Genomic DNA, 22,509 nt, shown 5'->3' with positions numbered 1-22,509 from the left:
TGGCGTAGTAACAAGGATTCTTCACGTCTGCCCCCACCTCTCTGTGGTGTTAAACTGTGGTTTAAAGAGACATTCCCTGCCTCTGTATGGCTTATACTTACATCTAGCTTCCACTCATCTAATGACAGCATCAACAGAATCTGCATCTGCTGTTCAGAATTACGGTTTTTTGTCATTTGTTTGATGTTTGAAATCTGTTTGTTGCTTGGGGGCTGACGAGGTATATACTGGCTTTCAGCATGTTCTCATCCTCACAACATTTGCAGATCTGTTTGCTAGTTTAGGATTTGGAGCTGACCCTTCAGTTAGATTGTGAGCATGCACGTTGACATTCATTGCTTCCCAGGTGTATAAGGAAGGATAGTTTCTTTATCACATATGATCCTTCGTAGGAGGTGAGGGGGGAGAAAAGCTTGCTAATAAGCAGGGTCTTGGTCTCTTTTGGTTTGGCTAGCTCCTTTTAGGCACCGGAGTACTTTAGGTTTCTTCCCCGCTCTCCCCTCCTTCCACTGAGGCATGGAGTCTGGATGCATGTGAGAGGGGCCAGTGGGAATGTGGTCACACTGGCCTCATAACTGTGCAGGTGGGACAGAGAACTCAGACCCCCAGTGTCCCCACAGGACTTTGCTGCAAGAACCTGGGCCAGTGACGGCGGACCCTATTTGTCATGAAAGAGGCTTCTGCTACCTGTAACCCTGGTTACTGTTTGCCTTGAAGCCATATAATTTGTGGTCTTCTGTGACTGTCTTCTTGCAGTTAGCATGTTTTCAGTGTTCACCTGTGTTGTAGCGTGTACTATTATTTCATTCGTTTTAATTGCCGGGTATATAATATGCTGTTGTGTGGATATATCGCTTTTTATTCAGACATTTGTACAATCCATGGGGTTGCCAAGAGTCAGACATGACTGAAGCGACTTAGCACGCACGCACAACAGTGGTTTACTTCAGGGTGTAATAATCTGGCTCCTCCTTTAAAGTGATCTGAGTAGATGAGGTACTTTTCTCAATTCCCCTTCATGTGCCCCAAAGATGGTGATTGTGGTTTCATTGTGAGCCCGTCTGACTTGAAATTAATATCAACTACAAATTTTAAATGATTATCATTCAAAAGCTTTCTTTACAACATCTAACTTTCTCTTTTTAACAAACAAAACTTCTATAGTTGATTGATGAGCTTTTCTAAACTTTAAAATTTAGAATTATTTTAAAGCAATATTTCAGTTTTAGAAGACATTTTTAGCATTTACTATTTGTATTTGTATTTAGTATTTACTCTTACCTTTTGAGAGCTTCTTTTGGAAATCTTTTATTGCATAAGGAGATACTTAATTTGGGGGTGAGGGCTGGATACCATGATTTGAAGGATATTAGTGCTGCTTTAATCAAAACTGCAACCTTTTCTGCTTCTTACATCTTTATCATATAGTAGTTTAATAGTAAGTAATATATGAGTAATATATAAGTAATATATGAGATATTATTATCTGACCTTATTTTTAAAACTGTTTTAAGGGTGAAAGTGAAGTTGCTCAGTCGTGTCTGACTCTTTGCGACCCCATGGACTGTAGCCTATCAGGGTCCTCTGTCCGTGGGATTCTCCAGGCAAGAATACTGGAGTGGGTTGCCATTTCCTTCTCCAGGGGATCTTCCCAACCCAGGGATCGAACCCGGGTCTCCTGCATTGCGGGCGGATGCTTTACCATCTGGGCCAAGAGACAGGGGAAGAGAGAAAATATTTATGACCCACCCTGACAAGCATATTGGTTCAGACTTTCATATGTTAACTTATTTACCACCCTCTCAGATAGCCATTTTTACTATATTACGGTTTGGAAACTGAAGCTCAGAGAAGTTAAATACACCAACTTGGTATACAACTTTCATTTGGTAAAACAACAATGTCAAGTGAGTCCCAAGTCAGTGTGATTCCAGAGCTGTTGTTTTTCTCTTGCTTGTAATTGAATTCTATTGTGTGCAGAGAGGCCACTAAACCTGGAAGTTCAAGCCAGTGCGTGATGTATGTCCTACTGATACTTTATTACATAGCCAGTAACCTGTCTTTGTTTTTAGACTTCATGACCACATTAGAGGGGAAATATATATACATAAATGGCCTTCCCATGAGGCTCAGTGGTGAAGAATCTGCCTGCCAATGCAGGAGATGCCAGTTCAGTCCCTGGGTTGGGAAGATCCCCTGGAGAAGGAAGTGCAGCCCACTCTAAGAATACTTGCCTGAAGAGTCCCTTGGACAGAGAAGCCTGGCAGGCCAAAGTCCATGGGTTCACAAAGAGTCAGACGCAACTGAGCACACACTCAAATAACTATCCAAATGTATAGGTAGGCACGTACTCTTCTAAACAGTACAAGTCTGTGTGTGTCTTTGATTTTAGTGAGTGTCTTTTAACAGAATTGATAGTGAAAGAATGGTTAAGGATCATGTATATTTTCCCTTCCCTCTCATACTGAAGAATTAGGGAATGGGTGAGTGAAAAGGAAGAAATGAGGAATGATACTTTTAAGTTAGCTTTGAGTTCTTTTTCTTTTCAGTTGCTTTCACTTACTTAGCTATTAAAATGTTCCTGCTAAGAATATCTGTTTTAGAAGATTATGGGCTTTGGGGGATAGCTCCATGAACAACGACTTGATGAAATTAGTCATTTATGATGGACAGCAATATGACGGAAGTTTGCAAAGTTCAAATAGACGTTTAATATTCAACGCCAAAGAATTGTGCCTAATTAAAGCTTCTGTTTAATTAAGATAACAATGCATAGTCCTTCATTAAAATTAACACAGAAAAAGTTCTTTCTTGGTCCTTGGAGAGGATATTATATGCAAGCCCTGTTGTGTGGGTTGCAAAGTGTCACTGAAATTTATATGCATTACTTGTCTAATTGCGGTAAATGTAGCATGTCCAGATAGGTTTAGAGTTAGAAGGCTGTTTGTTACTTACTGGAAATCACTCGAAACCTCAGTACCCAGAGGCAGCTGTGCCCAGGCCCTTCGCCTCTCCCCAGAGATGCCTGAGAAGACTCTCGTGGACCCTGTCTTTCATGGCGGGAGCAGTAAACATGACAGGCTGTTTGGGGAGCCATCTGTTTAAGATGGCTGCTGCTTTGTATGCAGCAATGAACTTGAGATCAGTTCTCTGTCTTTCTTCATGGTAACAGTCTTCTTTGGTGTCACAACAGGTGGAAGTTGATGGGTCGAAACTAAATGTGACCAGCACGTGGAACCTGGCTTCACCCTTGTTGTCTGTCAACGTTGATGGCACTCAGAGGACGATACAGGTAAATGTTCTGATGAGTTACTTAGAGGGCCCCGTCAATATCCTTACTGGTACCTGTGTCACTAATACTGACAGATACAGTAGGGAAAAGCTACATTTTATCCACCTCATGCATCTTATAGTTGAAAACATATTTTCTTGTTTTAGAGGATCTTGAGTTACATCCTGTTCTGAGGAATCAGCGTGTTCCTTTTCCAGGCAATCCAGGAAGGTTATGTATTATATTTTGGTATAAATAAAGCATCCTATGCGCTTTTCTAAAAATACTAGAAGATTAGCAGTTTTCTTTGCCATTTTGGGTTTTTAGTTGTAAAATATGACTTTGTTACTTCTCTTTCCTCTGTAATTGAAATTGTGGGGTATTAGATCAACAGAAACATGAGCTACTCAGGTTGACTTGCCATAGCACATGGGTGCCTTTTAAAAATTTAGTAATCTTAATTTGTTAACCCTTCTTTTCTCCCCCAATATAAAATTTGTTGTTGCATTGAGGATATGCCTTGAAATCTAGCATTGATTGAATGTTCTTTGAAATCAGTGTCCTGTATGTGAAAGTACAAAATTATGAAAACAGATTCTGCAAAAATTCCTTTACCTCACCACATAGTTGAGGTCCAGGAAAAACAAAACAGAATAGCACAGAACATGTGGCTCTCACATGCAAATAAAAATCGTAAGCCCTCCATGGCATTAAAAATGCTCATTTTTTTTGCTTTTCTATGAAAATGTTTTTGCACTCTCTTAACTTGATTTTACACAGGAAACTGATTTTTTTTTAAACCTAGAGAAATCAAGAAAGTCACAGATAAAGATTATGTACCCCAGATTCATACGTACTTCTGTTAGAAACTGTGGTGCAGGGGATTCTAGAATCTCAATAAATATTGATAACTAAACTCATTTTCAAGCTTCTATTTTATTACCTTTGTCGTTGCAAGAAGCAATGAACTCTCAGTAATGAGCCCTCTATTTAGACTTTGGTTTTGTGACTTGCCCTGGTATGTTTTGTCTCTCTTATATTTTCTTTGATCTTCTGAGTATGAGGTTAAACACTAAGAGACCCTTGGAAAAATTTCACTGCATAATTTCCTATCAGGGATGTCCAGTTATTCTGTCTTCAGAACACATGGTTTTGTTGCCCCTGTTTATGTGAATAGAATATGCTCTGCCCTGGATGTGCAGTGGCTGACATTCATGTGCTTTGTTCTGGGGGACATAGTACATGACCTCTTGGTAGTGAGGAGAGAGATACAGAGTCCTGCTCTCCACATCTTTGCATCATGGTATTTTCAGTGTTCTTCTCAATGACTGTGCACAGGGGTGTCTTACCAGCATTTTTACATGCAAAGTTTGTGATAAGCCCCAGAAATATTTCCCCAAGCATAGGGATAATGTGCATTAAATCTCTTTTCATTCTTCATAAGTGCTTTGTTTAAAAAAGAAGTGTTAATGTGAAATAAATGGCCCTCAAGGCAGACCCCTTGACTCTTTGGAGAAGGTTATTGCTTCTAGTTAAGTGCTCCATCATTGGGAAAAAAGTAAACTTGGATAGGTGAGTGGTAAACTGGGGGAAAAAAAGTCACTTACCTAGTAAAAGATGAGGAAAATTTTTCCTCATCAGAATAGATGAGTTTTACTTCCTTTCTGTGGGCGTTAGTACTCAGTGTCGACTCTCTTTTATCTCTAAACTATAATGTGTTCCTGTGAAATTAATAATAATTATAGTAATAAATAGTGCTTAATGGGTATAAGGTAGAGTTCTAAGTATAGCACATTATATTAAGTCATTTCCTTTTCACAAGAAGTACATGAAGCAGGTGCTTGTATTTATACTTTGGCAAATGAAGTAACTGAGGCCCAGAGAAAGTAAATGATTTGCTTAGTGTCACACAGCTCTTGGGAAATAGGACCAGCATTGAAATCCAAGCAGCCTTCTGTAGGATCTGTGCCGAGACAGGCTACATAACCTCCCTGGGATGGCAGTGCCAGGGAGGAGCTGAGCAGAAATTTGAGCCCTGGCCCCGGGGTCCCAGGAAGTGTGCCTCTAACCACTGTGCTGCGCAGTGCTTTTCGTTCTTCCATGGAGCTCTGCAGAGATTAATTCATCTCTCATTCATGCTTTAAACCAGTGCTGCTCAGACTTTTGGGTGCTTTGGAATCAAGTGGAAGGCTAAAACTTCTTGGTAAAACTCAAGTGGTTGGACCCCCCTGTAGAGTTTATTCTCATGTAGTTGGTGTGGGTGAGGCATGCCTTTCTGAGTTCCTAGGTCTTGTTCATGCGGAAGGGGCCACAGTGTGAGAACCACTGCCTTAAATAAACCTTTGTCCTATAGTCATGAACAGATGTGAGAGCTGGACCATAAAGAAGGCTGAGTGCCAAAGAACTGATGCTTTTGAACTGCAGTGTTGGAGAAGACTGTTGAGAGTCTTCTAAAGTGAAGAGCCTCTTGATGAGGGTAAAAAAGGAGAGTGAAAAAGCTGGCTTAAAATTGAACATTTGAAAAACTAAGATCATGGCATTCTAATCCTGTCACTTCATGGCAGATAGATGGGAAAACAATGGGAACAGTGACAGACTTTATTTCCTTGGGCTCCAAAATCACTGCAGATGGTGACTGCAGCCATGATATTAAAAGACACTTGCTTCTTGGAAGAAAAGCTATGACCAATCTAGACAGCATATTAAAAAGCAGAGACGTTACTTTGCCAATAGAGGTCCATCTAGTCAAAGCTATGGTTTTTCCAGTAGTCATGTATGGTTGGGAGAGTTGAACCATAAAGAAAGCTGAGTACCAAAGATGCTTTTGAACTATAGTGTTGGAGAAGACTCTTGAGAGTCTGTTGGACTGCAAGGATATCAAACCAGTCAATTCTGAAGAAATCAACCCAAATATTGATTGGAAGGACTGATGATGACGCTCCAATATGATGTGAAGAGTCGACTCAATGGAAAAGACCCTGATGCTGGGAAAGATTGAGGGCAGGAGGAGAAGGGGATGACAGAGTATGAGATGGTTGGATGGCATCATTGACCTAAAGGACATGAGTTTGAGCAAACTCTCGGAGACAGTGAAGGACAGGGAGGCCTGGTGTGCTGCAGTCCATGGGGGTCTCAAAGAGTCAGACAGAACTGAGCAACCAAACAACAACAATCAGAGATTAAGCTCATAGTGATGAGCAAAGTGACTAAGTAGGAGCCAAGGGGTTTGAAGCCTTGTGAGTTACATAGTAGAGATTCTGCTTCCTCCTGAGGCCAGGGGGCCCCGTGGAAGAGCTCAAGCTAAGAAGGTGATGATGTGAACAGAATTGGAGTTCAGAAAGAGCATTTCTTTGTGGTAGCTGCCGCTGCTGTTGCTAAGTTATTTCAGTCGTGTCCGACTGTGTGACCCCAGAGACAGCAGCCCACCAGGCTCCTCTGTCCCTGGGATTCTCCAGGCAAGAATACTGGAGTGGGTTGCCATTACCTTCTCCAGGGGATCTTCCTGATCCAGGGATCGGACCCGGGTCTCCTGCATCCCAGGCAGATTCTTTACCATCTGAGCCACCAGGATATTTAGATACAAATTAAAACAACAAGCAACGTATCATGTAGTTACGTGGGTTCTTAGACTTGGTATCAATGGCACCGCACTGTCTAGGCTTCCCTGAGCTGCTTTCTCCTCCAGTGTCTCATTTGTAGTTTGGTCTGTGTTAGTGAATGTAGTTTATTTCCATGCTACATGTTACTAAGTTATATTAATGCACCACAGTTTGTTTGTTCTTTCTCCGCTAGAGAGACATTTGTGTTCACAATGCTTCTGTGACCATTTTTTTTTACTGCACATTTCCTGTTGAAATAACTGTTTCTTCAAGGATATACCAGTAGAATGTCTGGGTTTAGGGACTAAGTATCCTTAATCTTACATGGTGATGCCAAATGGTTTTTCCTGTGTGGGTGTACCAATTTACATGCTACCAGTAGTGATGGAGATGATGATATTAGCACTATGAATAATGAGCTAACACTTTTGTTTACTTTCCATGCCAGGCACTGACTCTTCTAAACACTTCTTTAGTTTATTTAATCCTCACAGCAGTTCAGTGAAGTATGTGTTGTTGTTTCTCATGTTGCAGTTGGAGAAACGGAGGCTTGTAGAGGCTCAATTGCTGGCCCAGGGCATTCTGCTAGTAAATGGAAGAGCCAGAATTCAAACACAGGAATCTGTGCCCTTAACAATTGTTCTTCATGTCATATGACCTCTTGATATCCAGGTGACTTAAGTTTTTCCTGACTGAGGGATTTAAATAGTACCTCTGTGGTTTTAACATGTACTATATTCCCTGGTGAGGCTCTGGTGGCTCAGATGTAAAGCATCTGCCCGCAATGCGGGAGACCTGGGTTCAATCCCTGGGTCAGGCAGATCCCCTGGAAAAGGCAATGGCAACCCACTCTAGTACTCTTGCCTGGAATATCCCAAGGACAGAGGAGCCTGGTAGGCTACAGTCCATGGGGTCGCAAAGAGTTGGACACGACTGAACAACTTCACTTTCATATTCCCTGATTAGCAACGGCATTTTAAAAATATTTTAATTGACAGTCCTGTTTTCTCTTCTGCAAAATACCTGTTCATGGCTTTTGCCCCTTTTTTTTGATGAAAAGTTTTATTTATTTTTTGTTTCCTGGCTGTGCTGGATCTTTCTTTCTGCTTGCGGGCTTTCTCTAGTTGTGGCGAGCAGGAGCTCCCCTTAGTTGCGGTGTGTGGGCGTCTCACTGCGGGGCCTTCTCTTGCTGTGGAGCACAGGCCTGGGCTCACGGGCTTCAGTGGTCGCACCTCCCAGGCTCTGGAGCTCAGGCTCAGGAGTTGAGGCCCATGGGCTCCGCGGCATGTGGGGTCTTCCTAGAGCAGGGATTGAACCTGTGTCCCCTGCATTGGCCGGCAGATTCTTAACCACTGGACCGCCAGGGATGCCTCGCCCATTTTTTCGTTTGACTCTTTTTCTTACTGGTTCACAGAAGTTCTTCCACATTTGTGTGCCCTAAGCCCCGCTGTCAGTTATTTGTGTTACAAGCAACTTCTCCCAGTTTGTAGCTTGTGATTTTTTACCTTGTAAAGTTCTGAATCTGAGGTTTACCGTGAGAATTTTCTATCTTCTCCTTTATGGTCTGTGTATTTTGTATTTATTTAAACAGTCCTCTTCTACCCTCAAGCTCCTCCAGATGCTTGCCCACGCTTTCTTCTGTGTTTTGTGTTGTGCTTTTCCGCATCTAAACCCTTAATCCTTCTGGAATTGACGATTGTGTATGGTGTGAGTTAGGATCCAGTTTTAGTTTTTGAAATATGTTTAGTTTTTAAAATATTTTATATTTAAAACACAAAAACCATCACTACTTTCAGTCATGTTTTTCTCTCCCTTACTATTAATAGTCTGCCACCTTCTTACATTTCCAACCCCCAAATTCTTTAAAAGCCTTTTTGTTTCTGTGAAATGTTCCTCAATTATGTCAACAGAAGAGTGACTTTTTCCGTAATATGAAGTACTGGAACTGTATTTGCTTTTGTGAGCTGTCAGTTACTTTCATTTGTCGTTTGTCTCTGGGGAATCCCTAGCCACTTAAAGTTTGTGAGTTTGTGTGTGTCTTTTGCAGGCTAAGGGTCTCGGATGACATTTGGGATACTTTTGTATGTTCATGAAATGGGAGGTGGATGGGGAAGATTCAAGTAAGGAAGTCATGTGAGCTACACATGAAAATTAGGTTGGAGAAGCCAAGTTGTGAACGAAAGGTTAAAGAGTCTATGCTTTTCAATCACCAACAGAGATGTCATTGACACTTTTTGCAGGGGAAAGTAATGTCCATCAGAATGCTGTTGTGGGAGCTTGTGTCTTAACAATAAAAGAGGGGTTATGGGATTGAAGGGGGGAGTGGAAAAGTTCATTTAGAAGATATGGTATTCGTATTACTTCACTCATGAGGTAATGGGTTCTAAAGTAGGGTGCTGGCAGCGTACAGAAAAGAGAGGGCTGACTTTGGGAGAAGCTGATGATGAGAACTTGACACAGTTTGTTGAATTCTCTCTGCATACAGTAGGGCTTCCTAATAGCTCAGTTGGTAAAGAATCTGCCTGCAATGCAGGAGACCCCGGTTCGATTCTTGGGTCAGGAAGATCTGCTGGAGAAAGGATAGGATACCCACTCCAGTATTCTTGGGCTTCCCTTGTGGCTCAGCTGGTAAAGAATCCACCTGCAATGTGGGAAACCTGGGTTCAATCCCTGGGTTGGGAAGATCCCCTGGAGAAGGGAAAGGCTACCCACTCCAGTATTCTTGCATAGAGAATTCCATAGACTGTGTATAGGCCATGGGATCACAAAGAGTCAGACACGACTGATCGACTGTCACACACACATGCATACAGTGGGGTACCGTAGCAACCACAGAATCCTGTCTCCCATGAGCACTGGTCTTCTGCTTTGACCATTTTTCTTATTGTTTCTTTTTAATTTGTTTGTATTGGCTTTGCCTGTCATTGTTAGATGGTTATCCTCTTAAAAACAAGGTTTTAAAAGTGAACCCTGCATTCTGTGCTTTTTTACATGCCAAGCCACCCATTATCTGGTGGTGGTGGTTTAGTCACTAAGTTGTGTCCAATGTCGTGATCCCATGGACTGTAGCCCTGCCAGGCTCCTTTGTCCATGGGATTCTCCAGGCAAGAATACTGGAGTGGGTTGCCATTTCTTTCTCCGTGAGATCTTCCCCACCCAGGAGTCAAACCTGCTTCTCCTGTACCGGTGCGTGGATTCTTTACCACTGAGCCTCCAGAGAAGCCCCCACCAGTCACCTACCAGAGTTCTATGCCAGCCTGAGGTCAGATCTGCTGCACTTTTATCAAGATTTTTCTTCCTTCCACACTACTTTGTAACCTCATCAGGATTTTTAAAATTGTGCTAAAATATACATAAATTATAAAACATGAAATTTAAAATTTACTATTTTCCCAATTTCAGATGTGCAGGTCAGTGACATTAAGTACATTCACATTGGTGTGCCACTATTACCCACTGTCCATCTCTTGAACTTTCTGTCCTCACAAACTGAAACTCTGTTCCCTGAACCAATTCCCACCCACCCACCCCCGCCCCATTCCCCCTCCTCACAGTGCTTGGCAGCCACTGTTCTGCTGTCTGTCACTGTGAATTTGACTACCTTAGGCTCCTCACGGAAGTGCGCTCACAGAGTGTGTGTATGTTTGGGCCTGGCTTATTTCGATGAGCATAACGTCTTTAAGGTTTACCCATGTTGTGATACATGTCAAAGTTAATTATCAATCATAAATATATATATATATATATACACATTTTGTTTATCCGTTCATCTGTTGATGGACTTTTGGGCTGTTTCTGCCTTTTGGCTGTTGTGGATGAAAATGGGTGTGCAGATACCTCTTCTGGTCCCTGCTTTTAGTTCTCAGGAGTATATGCCCACAATTGGAATTGCTGGATCACAGGGTAATTCTAGGGTAATCTTTTGAAGAAGCTCCATCTGTTTTCAACAGCAGCTGCACTATTTTACTCTCCTACCAGCACCACTCAAGGACTAATTTCTGCACATTTTCACCAACACTTGGTATTTTCTGATCGTTGCTGTTGTAATCGCTCTCCTAATGGATGTGAAGCAGCATCTCATTGTGGGACCGGATTTTCTGGATTGTCGTTAAAAAAGCATTCAGGGTACTTCTCAATACTTGCCATTTCTTTATCTATTTTACTGTGTAACCAACTCATTGCATAAATGGAACTCTTTTACTGCCAGTAGAAGTAACTATCTTACAACCATTCTTTCAAACTTGTCATCTCAATTTATTTTTTCCTCCCATGCGTAAGCTCACGTACACTTCTCACAGTCCGTAAAGTTACTATCAGGTCATAAGCAAAGTCACAGCCTATCTGGCAGGGAATGTGTCTGAAAGTCTAGTTCATTGTAACGTCAAAACTGATTAAAAAAACCCAAGACACCTCGATTAAAGCTGGTAGAATTTCTCAGACTGAGAAGTGTTTTTGGAGAATACAAGAGTGTTGCTTTCCTCTTCCTTGGTTTATATCCTCCTCCACTTCCTACCTGCTATTCTGGGGTCTCTCCGGAGTTGCAGGATGGGGGAGGGTGAGTAGTAACTTGTTGGAGGAACTAGGTTGACCAAGGCACATAGTATTCATTCTTCCTGGGCGTGACAAGTGCCCAAAGCTGTCTGGGTCTTCTAGGACATTTTGTGGGTTTGGAAGGAATTCCTCACTTGCAGATCTCTTAATGCCCTGCTCTGTCTTTTCCTGATTCCCGTCCCTCCTGGTAGGCAGAGTCTCTTAAAGTTACCCAGCGTGGGTCTCTTCCCTGTGGCCACATCCGGGCCACATGCGTGCCTCGCCACAGTCTTGCCTTCTTTTCCTGTTACCAGGAGTCTTGCTTATCCTCCCTAGGTGTCCCTCAAAATCTACCAGTCACAGAAAATCAAGAGAGTCTCATGAATTCCTTGAAGTTCTCAACCTTGAACTCTTAGCTTAAGAATTCACGTCCTCTAATTATTTTTTAACCTCTTTCCTGTTGTCTTGAAGTGGGAATGAGTAATTGCTGGTTTTGCCGTTTCTTTGCTTCTTGCCTAGCATGTCCTGCTAGGTAGTGTGGTCTACCATCTTGCTTAAGGATATGTGGGTATTTAACACCCCTCTAGTTTTATTGCTGAATCCCCGTGTCTACAGAGTCTTCCCTGATAATCCGGGCTTCCCTGAGAGCTCAGTGGTAAAGAATCCGCCTGCAATGCAGGAGACCCTGCTTCGATCCCTGGGTTGGGAAAATCTCCTGGAGAAGGGATAGGCTACCCTCTCCAGTGTTCCTAGGGCTTCCCTGGTGGCTCAGCTGGTAAAGAATCTGCCTGCAGTGGAGGAGACCCCAGTTCGATCCCTGGGTTGGGAAGAGCCCCTGGAGAAGGGAAAGGCTCCCCACTCCAGTATTCTGGCCGGGAGCATTCCATGGACTGTGTAGCCCGCGGCGTCCCAAAGAGTCCGACACGACTGAGCGGCTTTCACCTCCACCACCCTGTGTCTGCATGGAAAGAGCACTGAACATCTTTATCTGATTAGATGAAGAAATAGTAATACTTGGGAAAGAAGCCTTACTTTTGCTTTAGTAGTTGGTTCCCTTCTCCAGTCAGGTTCCATTTGTCTGTTCACTTTCCTTGTTTTTATTGGTAAGCCTCATGAACTTAATATTATCCATTTATTTCCTTAAAAATAAATTGTATTTTGGCATGTACCATTATTTGGATAATGAATTTTATAAATGACTAAATTGTTTTAATTGGTCTGAATTACCTGTTTCAGTTTTGATTTGACCTTGAATTTCCACCTCCTTGTTGAGTTCCTGGCCCATGTTAAAGCTCAATAACTGGGTGAATGGTTGAGTGGGTGGATGAATGGGTAGTCATCTTTCATTTTTGTAATCTCAGAAATAAATCTGCCATATCTGTACCTTCATTTAGACTTCTTCTAAGCCTTCATCAAATTAAGTTATGTGCATAAGATAGCCTTTTTAGCCATTTTATCAATTCTCTTTAATTCCTGATCTTCCAACATTTGCGAAATCCATTTTCTGTTGGATAGCATGGCGGTTGGTCTGTGCAGATACAGAATCACTGTATTCCCAGGAACTTGCCCATGAAAGTATCTTGCTTATATAGCACGTCTCTTTCCAGTCAAGTACCTCTTTGCCTTCAGTTGCCGTGGGAGCACCTGAGCTGTTGAAGACGATCAGTACCACGCATTGATGGTTATTGAGTAGGGTCCACCTCAGACTGTTGCTCAGTTCCTCCTTTGCCAGGTGTGCACACACCTTGCTTGCACTCTCTCCCCCGGCATCACTGATTATTCATGGCACGTACCACCTCTTACTCCAGTATGTCCACGTGTCTACATGGTACTTTCTTTTTTTTTTTTCAATGTATTTCAAATACTTAAGATTCAAGAGAATCATACTCTTGGACACAAATTTCCACCATTATTACTAACTTTAAGTCTAGAGCTAATGATACATTTATCTGATGGGGGAAGAGAGCATATGTTTTGAAATAAGGTAATTTTATTATTATAATAAAGAACTGGGGATAGAAACCTTAAAAACTCCTGAAGATACTTAAAGGCCCTCTTTAGAATTTTAATACTTTTAAAATCCATTTCTTCATCTAATAATTAAACATTTTCCTTCAAATATTATTGTTCAATGAAAATAAAATGATAGTACTTCATTTTCTTTTTACTGTTGGCTATATACCAGAGCTTTCCTACTATTTTCACTGTATATGTGGAATCCATCAGTAATAGTGCATATCAAATATGTCTTTATGATATAACCTGAGAAACCAAAAATCTTTTCTCATTCTTTGTGGAAAGATATAGTCTCATTTCTAAATTACTAATTTTAAAAGTTATGAAATGAAATGGTTTGTCCAATAGGTATCTAATATTGTTCATATTTGCAGTTCTTGAGTTTTCATAGTAGCCACATTAAGAAAACAAGAACAACTGAAACTCTTTTTTTAAATCCATTTATTTAATCCAGTATTTCCAAAGTGTTAACATTCTACATGAAACAATATTTAAGAATTACTAATGTGATATTGGAAGTAAAATGTACCCCTGACATATATATGACAAAAAGTAATGTAAGTTGAATGATTAAAGTGGAAAACACCAAAACAAGGAAGTTGTGTTTAAAAGAAAATATATATACTACTTCTGTATTTAAAATTAAACTATAAATTTATTTTCTCAGTTGCCTTAATCACATTTCAAATTCTCAATATCCATATGTGGCTAGTTAGACGGCTCACAAATAAAACCTTTTGTAAGTCAGATGGTGTTAATGCAAGGGGAAAAAAAAACAACACATTTTTAGAAAGTGCTCCTCTTCTCATTTCAACCACAGTTTTGGTTTTTATCATTAAAAATTAGAAACAGATGAACTAAATTCATTTTTAAAGAGAAGATAAATTTCTCATGTAGGTGACAACCTTTCAAAATTTTTATTTAGAAGCTTAACAGAAGTCAGAACAGTTTTTTAAAAGTGAAGTGATTTCCTGTCTGGAACGTATAACTGAAGTGTTGAAACTAAACAGAAAATTTTGCTGTTCTATACATGTTAAGCTCACTGCTTTTCTTCACACATCCAAGCACCTTCCTACTCTGGAACGTGCCGGATAAATAGAACTTTTTAAAAATTATTCCTGTGACTGTAGTCTGTTCCTGTCAAGTAATTTTTTTTTTTTTTTAAGAAGAGCTTTAATTTTACTCTAAACAATTCAGTTTTCGGTTTCTTACAATGTAATTTGTCTGCTGGGATTTGATGTATTGTTTCTCGCTAGCGTTTTCCATACTAGATTTTTATTTTGCATAGTCACGTTGTTTGAACATTTGCAAGCAGAGCCCACTAACTGCTATTGGCCTGCTTCTTTGTGTGGCATGATTTCTTCTCCCCACCTGCTCACAGCAGGTTGTCTACAGGCCTGAAGAGTAGCTAAATACTTTTGAAAATATCTTGAGATCCTGCTAAGGTCTTAACAATTTCCGCATTTGTGTGATGTGCAGCTATTCATGGTGTACCTTTGAAAGCTTTTTTCTTTTTATTTCTCATATTCTTGCTTAAATATTTTCAAGAGAAGATAAATTTATTATAAATAACAGTACAAAGCTGATTGCAGTCCTATTGCATTCTGCATTGAATAGGTCATTGATATTCAACTAAGTGGAACAAATTTTCTATGTTAAAGCAGACAAATTTGGAATAATGTCACATGCATCTCATGTTATTTACTACAGAATACCAGATTAAATGGATTACTTGTGAATTGATTGCAGTGTTAAATAGATGATATAACATGATAACTTAAAATGCTGAGTGGGCCTTTGTAATATAGAATAGTATACAAGCACATGAATATAATAGAAGAGAGGTTATCGTATTTGTTGAATGTATGTCTGTAATATATTTGCCAAATGCTTGTCCAGAGAGAATTTGAATAGATTTTTAAGATTTAACCTTGATTTTCTGTTTCTAAAGAAAATGGACTTTCTCACCATTTTAGAAGACAAGTGAAAAATGTTATTTCCTTTTTTCTGGTTTTTAGATTAAAATAACTCCTACAACTTCTGAGAACAAACTTCAGTTTTAATCCTAATAAATGTATGAGTACAGGTGCTAAAATAAATATGTTAGGAATATTTTGATGAGAAAATTAAATGAAGTAGCCTACATTTTGCTTATACTGCACCAGTATCAGAAAAAGTGAATCTGAAAGTAATTATGTTTTTAGGCCCCAAATAAGTGTACCCCACATTTTTTAGATGATTCTCCCCATTTCCTTAGAAGTAATTAGCTGTTATTTTTAAACTATATGCATGTGGTTACTCTGGAGTCATCAAATGTAATATGAAACCATCTATTTAGAATGTATAGGATATATAAATAAATAACTTGAAGAAGTAGAGGATGGTATTTTTTTCCTAATGAAGTAGGAAATGAAAGTGTAATTATTAACCATCTCCTTTTCACATTCCTGAAAACATCAATTACAGTTACACATCTTAGAAACAAGCCCACCAGTAGTACAGAAATAGCTCCTTTCACTGTGCTTCAAAAAATTTAATCCCTATTTAACAGCTGGGATGTATTTACAGCCATAATTCAAACTATTCATTTCAGTGCAGGCCTCCCTGCTTCTTTAGTGTAGCCTAGAAGCTTAGCCATTTTCTTGTCTCTAGTGGGCACGTGTTTTATGATTTGGAGTTGCTTTTAAAAATTTAATGTAATGGGAAAATGTCTTTCTCAATCCCCTCCCCCCCACACACATACTTCTTTCTTCTCTACTATCTGTTAAGTAGAAAATTATGTTTTAGTAGCTGCCACAAGAAGAGGATTTTGAATAGTATAAACACTGATTATGGAAAATAATGCAGGCAGCTGCACTGGAGACCGATAAGACCAATCCCATAGTAATGGCCTTTAAAACATATTATCAAGTTGGGAATCAGTGAGGGGAAAGAGACAACTATGACTGTTTCTTCTCTTTACTGTTCAGCAAGATTACTTTTAAAGGTGAAACTGCCTCTGATTTTATTATCTGAGAGATATCTTTGGAGCATTTTAAAACTTTGTGAATGTTTTTGCTTTTTAGAGTGAGCAATCTTGCTAATTGTGCATGAATTTGATTCTAACAAATGTTGAAATTGTTGCATTAACAAAGTCTTCTTAAATATTCTTTTCCTTAAAGAAGGGAAAAGGGAATATATTTTATAAATGTTGAACCAGACTATTAGAATAAGAAAAAAGGCCATTTTCATCTAGCTATGAAGTGCCATTTAAAATAGAAAAAGGGGTAAAATATTTGGAGAAAATATTTTAGGGTAGGATATGTTTCAGGAAAATAAAATAAAGTTTTAAGTTTTATTTTATATTTGCTCTGAGCCTAACAAGTGGCCAGTTTGTGTTTGTTTAGGCGTGCCTCAGACTCATTGTAAGCATGGAGTGCTTTGTTCTTTGTGGATTCATAAACCAAATTGTCTCAATTCTAGACTGTGAGAAAAGTGGACATTCCTGTTTCCTGTAGCCAAGTAAATTCCAATTTTGAGTAAACTTTTATTTCCCTGATTTCTATTACATCCGTCTTTATTGCTGAGATATGTCAGGTGTGGATGCTTTCAAGTATATAGACTAGAGTAGCTGTGGTGAGAACAATCTGAGACTCCATATATATGTAATTTTAACTTGCTTTCAATTGAATGGGAAGTTTAGGGTAACTTATTGGTACTTATATGTATGGTTTACATATTCATTGTTACAATTTACTTGTTTTTAAAAATATAAATTCTAAACCTGTTTCCATTTTACGTATTGCAAAATTACTTCTATTTGCCTGGGAATCAGCCCAACCCTTGTAGGGTAAGGGAAAGGAACCGTTGTATTTTGTAAATGTCTCCTACATAGAAAGTAATGCCAATACAACTCGGGCAGTGTACTAGGCTCAGGAGATACAGTGGTGACCAAGACTTACATTGTATCAGGAGGATGTGGATGCCAAACACGTAAACACATATAGAGGGTAATCTGAGTGCTAAGAAGGTCAGTGAAGACTGTAACAGGATAATCATAGAAGATGATTAGGGAGATAGCTTTAGGTGGGGAGAGAAGCTTTTGTTCGGAAGTCCTCTCTGAATAGCTACCATTGAGATGAAACCTGTGGGGAGCAGGAGGAAGCCTTACAAAAATCTAGGGGAGGAAAGTCCCAAGTAGAAAGAATGGCAAGTGTAAAGGCCCTGAGGCAGGAACAGGACTGGTTTGTGTGGAGGCCAGAAGAAAGGACAGTTTCCCAAGTGTAGTTGCTGTTTAGTCACCGAGTCGTGTCCAGCTCTTTGCAACCCCATGGACTGCAGCACACCAGGCCTCCCTGTCCCTCCTCATTTCCCAAACTTTGCCCGAGTTCATGTCAGTTGCATCGGTGATGCCATCCAGTCATCCATCTCATCCTCTGATGCCCTACTCTCCTTCTGCCCTTAGTCTTTGCCAGCCTCAGGGGCTATTCCAATGCGAGTGTAGTTCAGTCAGTTCAGTTCAGTTCAGTCTCTCAGTCGTGTCCTCTTTGCGACCCTATGGACTGCAGCACGCCAGGCCTCCCTGTCCATCACCAACTCCCAGAGTTTACTCAAACTCATGTCCAGAGTCAGTGATGCCATCCAACCATCTCATCTTCTGTCATCCCCTTTTCCTCCCACCTTCAGTTTTGCCCAGCATCAAGGTCTTTTCAAATGAGTCAGTTTTCTGCATCAGGTGGCCAAAGTGTTGGAGTTTCAGCTTCAGCACCAGTCCTTCCAATGAATATTTAGGACTGATTTTCTTTAGGATGGACTGGTTGGATCTCCTTGCAGTGCAAGGGACTCTCAAGAGTCTTCTCCAACACCACAGTTCCAAAGTGTAAATTCTTCGGTGCTCAGCTTTCTTTATGAACCAACTCTCACATCCATACATGACTACTGGAAAAACCATAGCCTTGACTAGACAGACCTTTGTTGGCAAAGTAATGTCTCTGCTTTTTAATAAGCTGTCTAGGTTGGTCATAACTTTGCTTCCAAGGAGTAAGCGTCTTTTAATTTCATGGCTGCATTCAGCACCTGCAGTGATTTTTGGAGCCCAAGAAAATAAACTGTGTCACTGTTTCCATTGTTTCTCCATCTGTTCGCCATGAAGTGATGGGACCAGATACCATGATCTTAGCTTTCTGAATGTTGAGCTTTAAGCCAACTTTTTCACGCTCCTCTTTCACGTTCATCAAGAGTCTCTTTAGTTCTTCATTTTCTGCCATAAGGGTGATGTCATCTGGAATATCTGAGGTTATTGATATTTCTCCTGGCAATCTTGATTCCAGATTGTGCTTTATGCAGCCCAGCGTCTCTCATGATGTACTCTGCAAGTGTAGTTAGGAGAGTGCTAAATATAGACAGGGACCAGGTCATATAGGATCTTTGTAGGCCCAGAAAATTGGGTTTTATTCAGTTCCTACTGCAAAACTTTTGAAGAGTTTGAATAGAAGAATGGTAAGACGTGCTTTAGGAGAAGGCGATGGCACCCCCTGCCAGTACTCTTGCCTGGAAAATCTCATGGGCGGGGGAGCCTGGTAGGCTGCAGTCCATGGGATCGCAAAGAGTCGGACACGACTGAGCGACTTCACTTTCACTTTTTCACTTTCATGCATTGGAGAAGGAAATGGCAACCCACTCCAGTGTTCTTGCCTGGAGAATCCCAGGGATGGGGGAGCCTGGTGGGCTGCCGTCTCTGGGGTCGCCCAGAATCGCGCACGACTGAAGCGACTTAGCAGCAGCAGCAAGACGTGCTTTAAAAGGGCTGCTGTGAGGCAGGTGGACTCCTGGGGACGAGTGATAGAAACAAGGAAATCATCTGTATGTCCATGGCAGTCATCCACGTGAGAGGTGCTGATGATGGTTTCGACGAGGAGTCAGTCAAATCCAGCCCACTGCCAGTTTTTGTACAGTTCACTAGTTGAGTGGTTTTTTAAAGTTTGGAAGTATTACATTTTAAATGGTTGGGGAAAAAAAGAATGTTTCATGACACATAAAAAGTATATGAGATTCAAATTTCAGGTTCATAAATACAGTTTTACCAGAACACAGCCACCTTTATTCATTTTTATCTGTCTATGGAGTTTTATCATATGTAGCAACTCAATGCCCTGGTTTTCCCCTTTGATAGTAGTTCAGTGGCTTAGGAGTTTGTTGAGATTTTTTTTTTTTTTATGCAGGACCAAGACTGAATTTTTTCCAAACAGAAAGAACTGTCCTCAGCCACTATTATGGAACATCTTACGGCTTTGAAAATTAGCTTGTGCTGTGGACTTGATAATATTTCTTAATGAATTCACGCTGAAATTGTAAGACAAAACAGCATTTACATGCAAAAGGCACACTGTGGCAAAGTCATTTTGACAACTGATGTTTGAGTCACAGCTAATATCAAGTTGCTTTTTAGATTCCGTGGGCTGTCAAAACAAGAAGTGGACTATCGATCCAACAGCATTTTTCAAATCTCAATGCAAAAGCAAAGAATATTTCCATATTTTCTAATCTACATACCTGTACTATTGAGGATATTTCACTTACCCTTCAATTGGAAGTGATTAAATTGCAAAATAATGTTACACTAAAGCAGATATCAAGAGAAGAATCTAGCAAAATCTGGCCCTTTGGAGAAAAAAATTGTCAACCCTTGGCATAGACTAAGGTGGTAGTGGTGGTGATGACTTGAAGTGAACCAATTTGACATATATTTTGGAGGGAAGACAGAAAAGATCGGTAGGTGGATTAGAAACTGGGTATGAAGGAAGTTAAAGAATTGGAGATGAGCCATGAGTGAATGATGATAGTATTTACCGAGACGGGAAGGCTAGGGGAGAAGCAGGTTTGGGGAGGCAGATCAAGAATTCTGTTTGGACTTGCTAGGTTTAATATGTGCATTAGATATCCAAGTATTGATGTCCAGCTAACAGATGACTACATGAGTCTTGAACTCAGGATAAATGGGAGTTGAAAATGTAAATTTGATGATCATATTCATTAGATTTTCTGTAAAAGCTTGGATCTGCCATATACGAAAGATTGACGTTGGACCCTTACATTACACTACATACAAAAATTTACTCAAAGTGGATTAAAGACCTAAGCATAATGCCTAAAACTATAAAACTTCCAAAAGAAAAAGTTAGACAAAGCTTCATGACTTTGGAATTGACAGTGATTTCTTGGATATAACTCCAAAACTGTAAGCACAAAAGCAAACATAGATACATTGGACTATATCAAATTTAAAAAAATTTGTGTATCAAAGGACACAACGGAGTAAAGAGATATCCTGTGGAATGGGAGAAATATTTTAAGTCATACATTTTTTATATAAATTTATTATTTTAATTGGAGGCTAATTACTTTATAATATTGTATTGGTTTTGCCATACATCACATGAATCCACCACGGGTGTACACGTGTTCCCCATCCTGAACCCCCCTCCCACATCCCTCCCCATACTGTCCCTCTGGGTCATCCCAGTGCACCAGCCCCAAGCATCCTGTATCATGCATCGGACCTGGAGTGGTGATTCATTTATGATATTATACATATTTCAATGCCATTCTCCCAAATCATCTCCCTCTCTCACAGAGTCCAAAAGACTGTTCTGTACATCTGTGTGTCTTTTGCTGTCTTGCATACAGGGTTATCGTTAACCATCTTTCTAAATTCCATATATATGCGTTAGTATCCCATGGATGGAGGAGCCTGGTAGGCTGCAGTCCGTGGGGTTGCTAAGAGTCGGACACGACTGAGCGACTTCACTTTCACTTTTCACTTTCATGCATTGGAGAAGGCAATGGCAACCCACTCCAGTGTTCTTGCCTGGAGAATCCCAGGGACAGGGGAGCCTGGTGGGCTGCCGTCTATGGGGTCGCACAGAGTCAGACACGACTGAAGCGACTTAGCAGCAGCAGCAGCAGCAGCATACTGTATTGGTGTTTTTCTTTCTGGCTTACTTCACTCTGTATAACAGGCTCCAGTTTCATCCACCTCATTCGAACTGATTCAAATTGAAGTCATACATCTGATAAAGGGTTAATATCCAGAATATATAAAGAACTCTTGCAGCTTAACAGGAAATTAAATAAGCTGATTAAAAGTTGGACAAAGGCCTTAAATAGATGTTGCTCCAGTGAAGAAGCACAGGTGGGCAACAAGCAAAGGAAGAGGTGCTTGGCATCTCACTTCATACATGTATCAGCCCTTCATTCCTTTTCATGGCCAAGCAATATTCTGTTGCATGAAGATACCATATTTTGTTTGTTCATTTATCAGTCGATGGACATTTGGGTTGTTTGGCTAGTAGGGGTAGTGCTGCTGTGAACATTCAGGTACGTGTTTTTGTGTGGCTGAGAATTCATTTTACGTCTCTTTTTTTCCCCCAGTGTCTTTCTCGAGAAGCAGGGGGCAACATGAGCATTCAGTTTCTCGGCACAGTGGTAAGTAGGAAAGGATGATTACTTTGTATGTTCTTTTAGTTTACAGAGAGATCAACTGGAAAAGTGATCGGCTGGTTTTAGCGCTTGTGTTTGAGTTTGGCTTCACCATGGTTTTGTTTTGCTGTTAAGTGATGTCTTTATATAAGAAATGGATTCTTTAACATGTGGAAGAAAATTGTCATGATGGAATAAGTTTAGCTATTTCTTATTAGACACAAAATAATTTTAAAAATTATTTGCAGTTTGTTGAGTCTTTGAAGTACTGTTTTTCGCTGGAGACTTTCTCCCTATTTTTGATAAAAATAAAAACAGATTTTAAAAAGATGCTTTTGGATAGTGACCTTGGGGGGTTCCCTGGTGGTCTAGTGGTTAGGACCCTGTGCTCTCACTGCTGAGGGCCCAGGTTCTGTCTTTGGTCAGGGAAGTAAGATCCCACAATAAGCCAGGTGGCAAAACCCAAAAAAAAAAAAAACAAAAAAAAACAGGTGACTGATATTTTATGTTTGTTTTGTTTGTTTTTTTTTTTTTTGCTCAGTTTTCCATCTAGCTTCTTCTATTAGGTCCACACTTCTAATGAAATTGAATCATAATTTCAAAATTATATAGCTCTACACAGTGAAAAGAAACTTA

At 40.2% G+C, this 22,509-nt stretch overlaps 1 protein-coding gene across 1 annotated transcript in view; it reads left to right on the top strand.

Annotated features, from left to right (window-relative positions):
• The window catches only part of PCCA (propionyl-CoA carboxylase alpha subunit), a 378,687-nt gene that overhangs the window by 284,662 nt on the left and 71,516 nt on the right, over positions 1-22,509 (top strand). Inside the window, exons 20-21 of the mRNA XM_018056387.1 lie at positions 3,194-3,292; positions 21,826-21,879. Of these exons, the coding sequence (XP_017911876.1) occupies positions 3,194-3,292; positions 21,826-21,879 (153 nt within the window). The remainder of the gene's footprint in view (positions 1-3,193; positions 3,293-21,825; positions 21,880-22,509) is intronic.

This window comes from Capra hircus, chromosome 12 (assembly GCF_001704415.2).
Source record: "Capra hircus breed San Clemente chromosome 12, ASM170441v1, whole genome shotgun sequence".
Taxonomy (NCBI): domain Eukaryota; kingdom Metazoa; phylum Chordata; class Mammalia; order Artiodactyla; family Bovidae; genus Capra; species Capra hircus.
The sequence above is the reverse complement of the archived record's forward strand: the minus strand, read 5'-3'. Positions and strand labels throughout refer to the sequence as shown.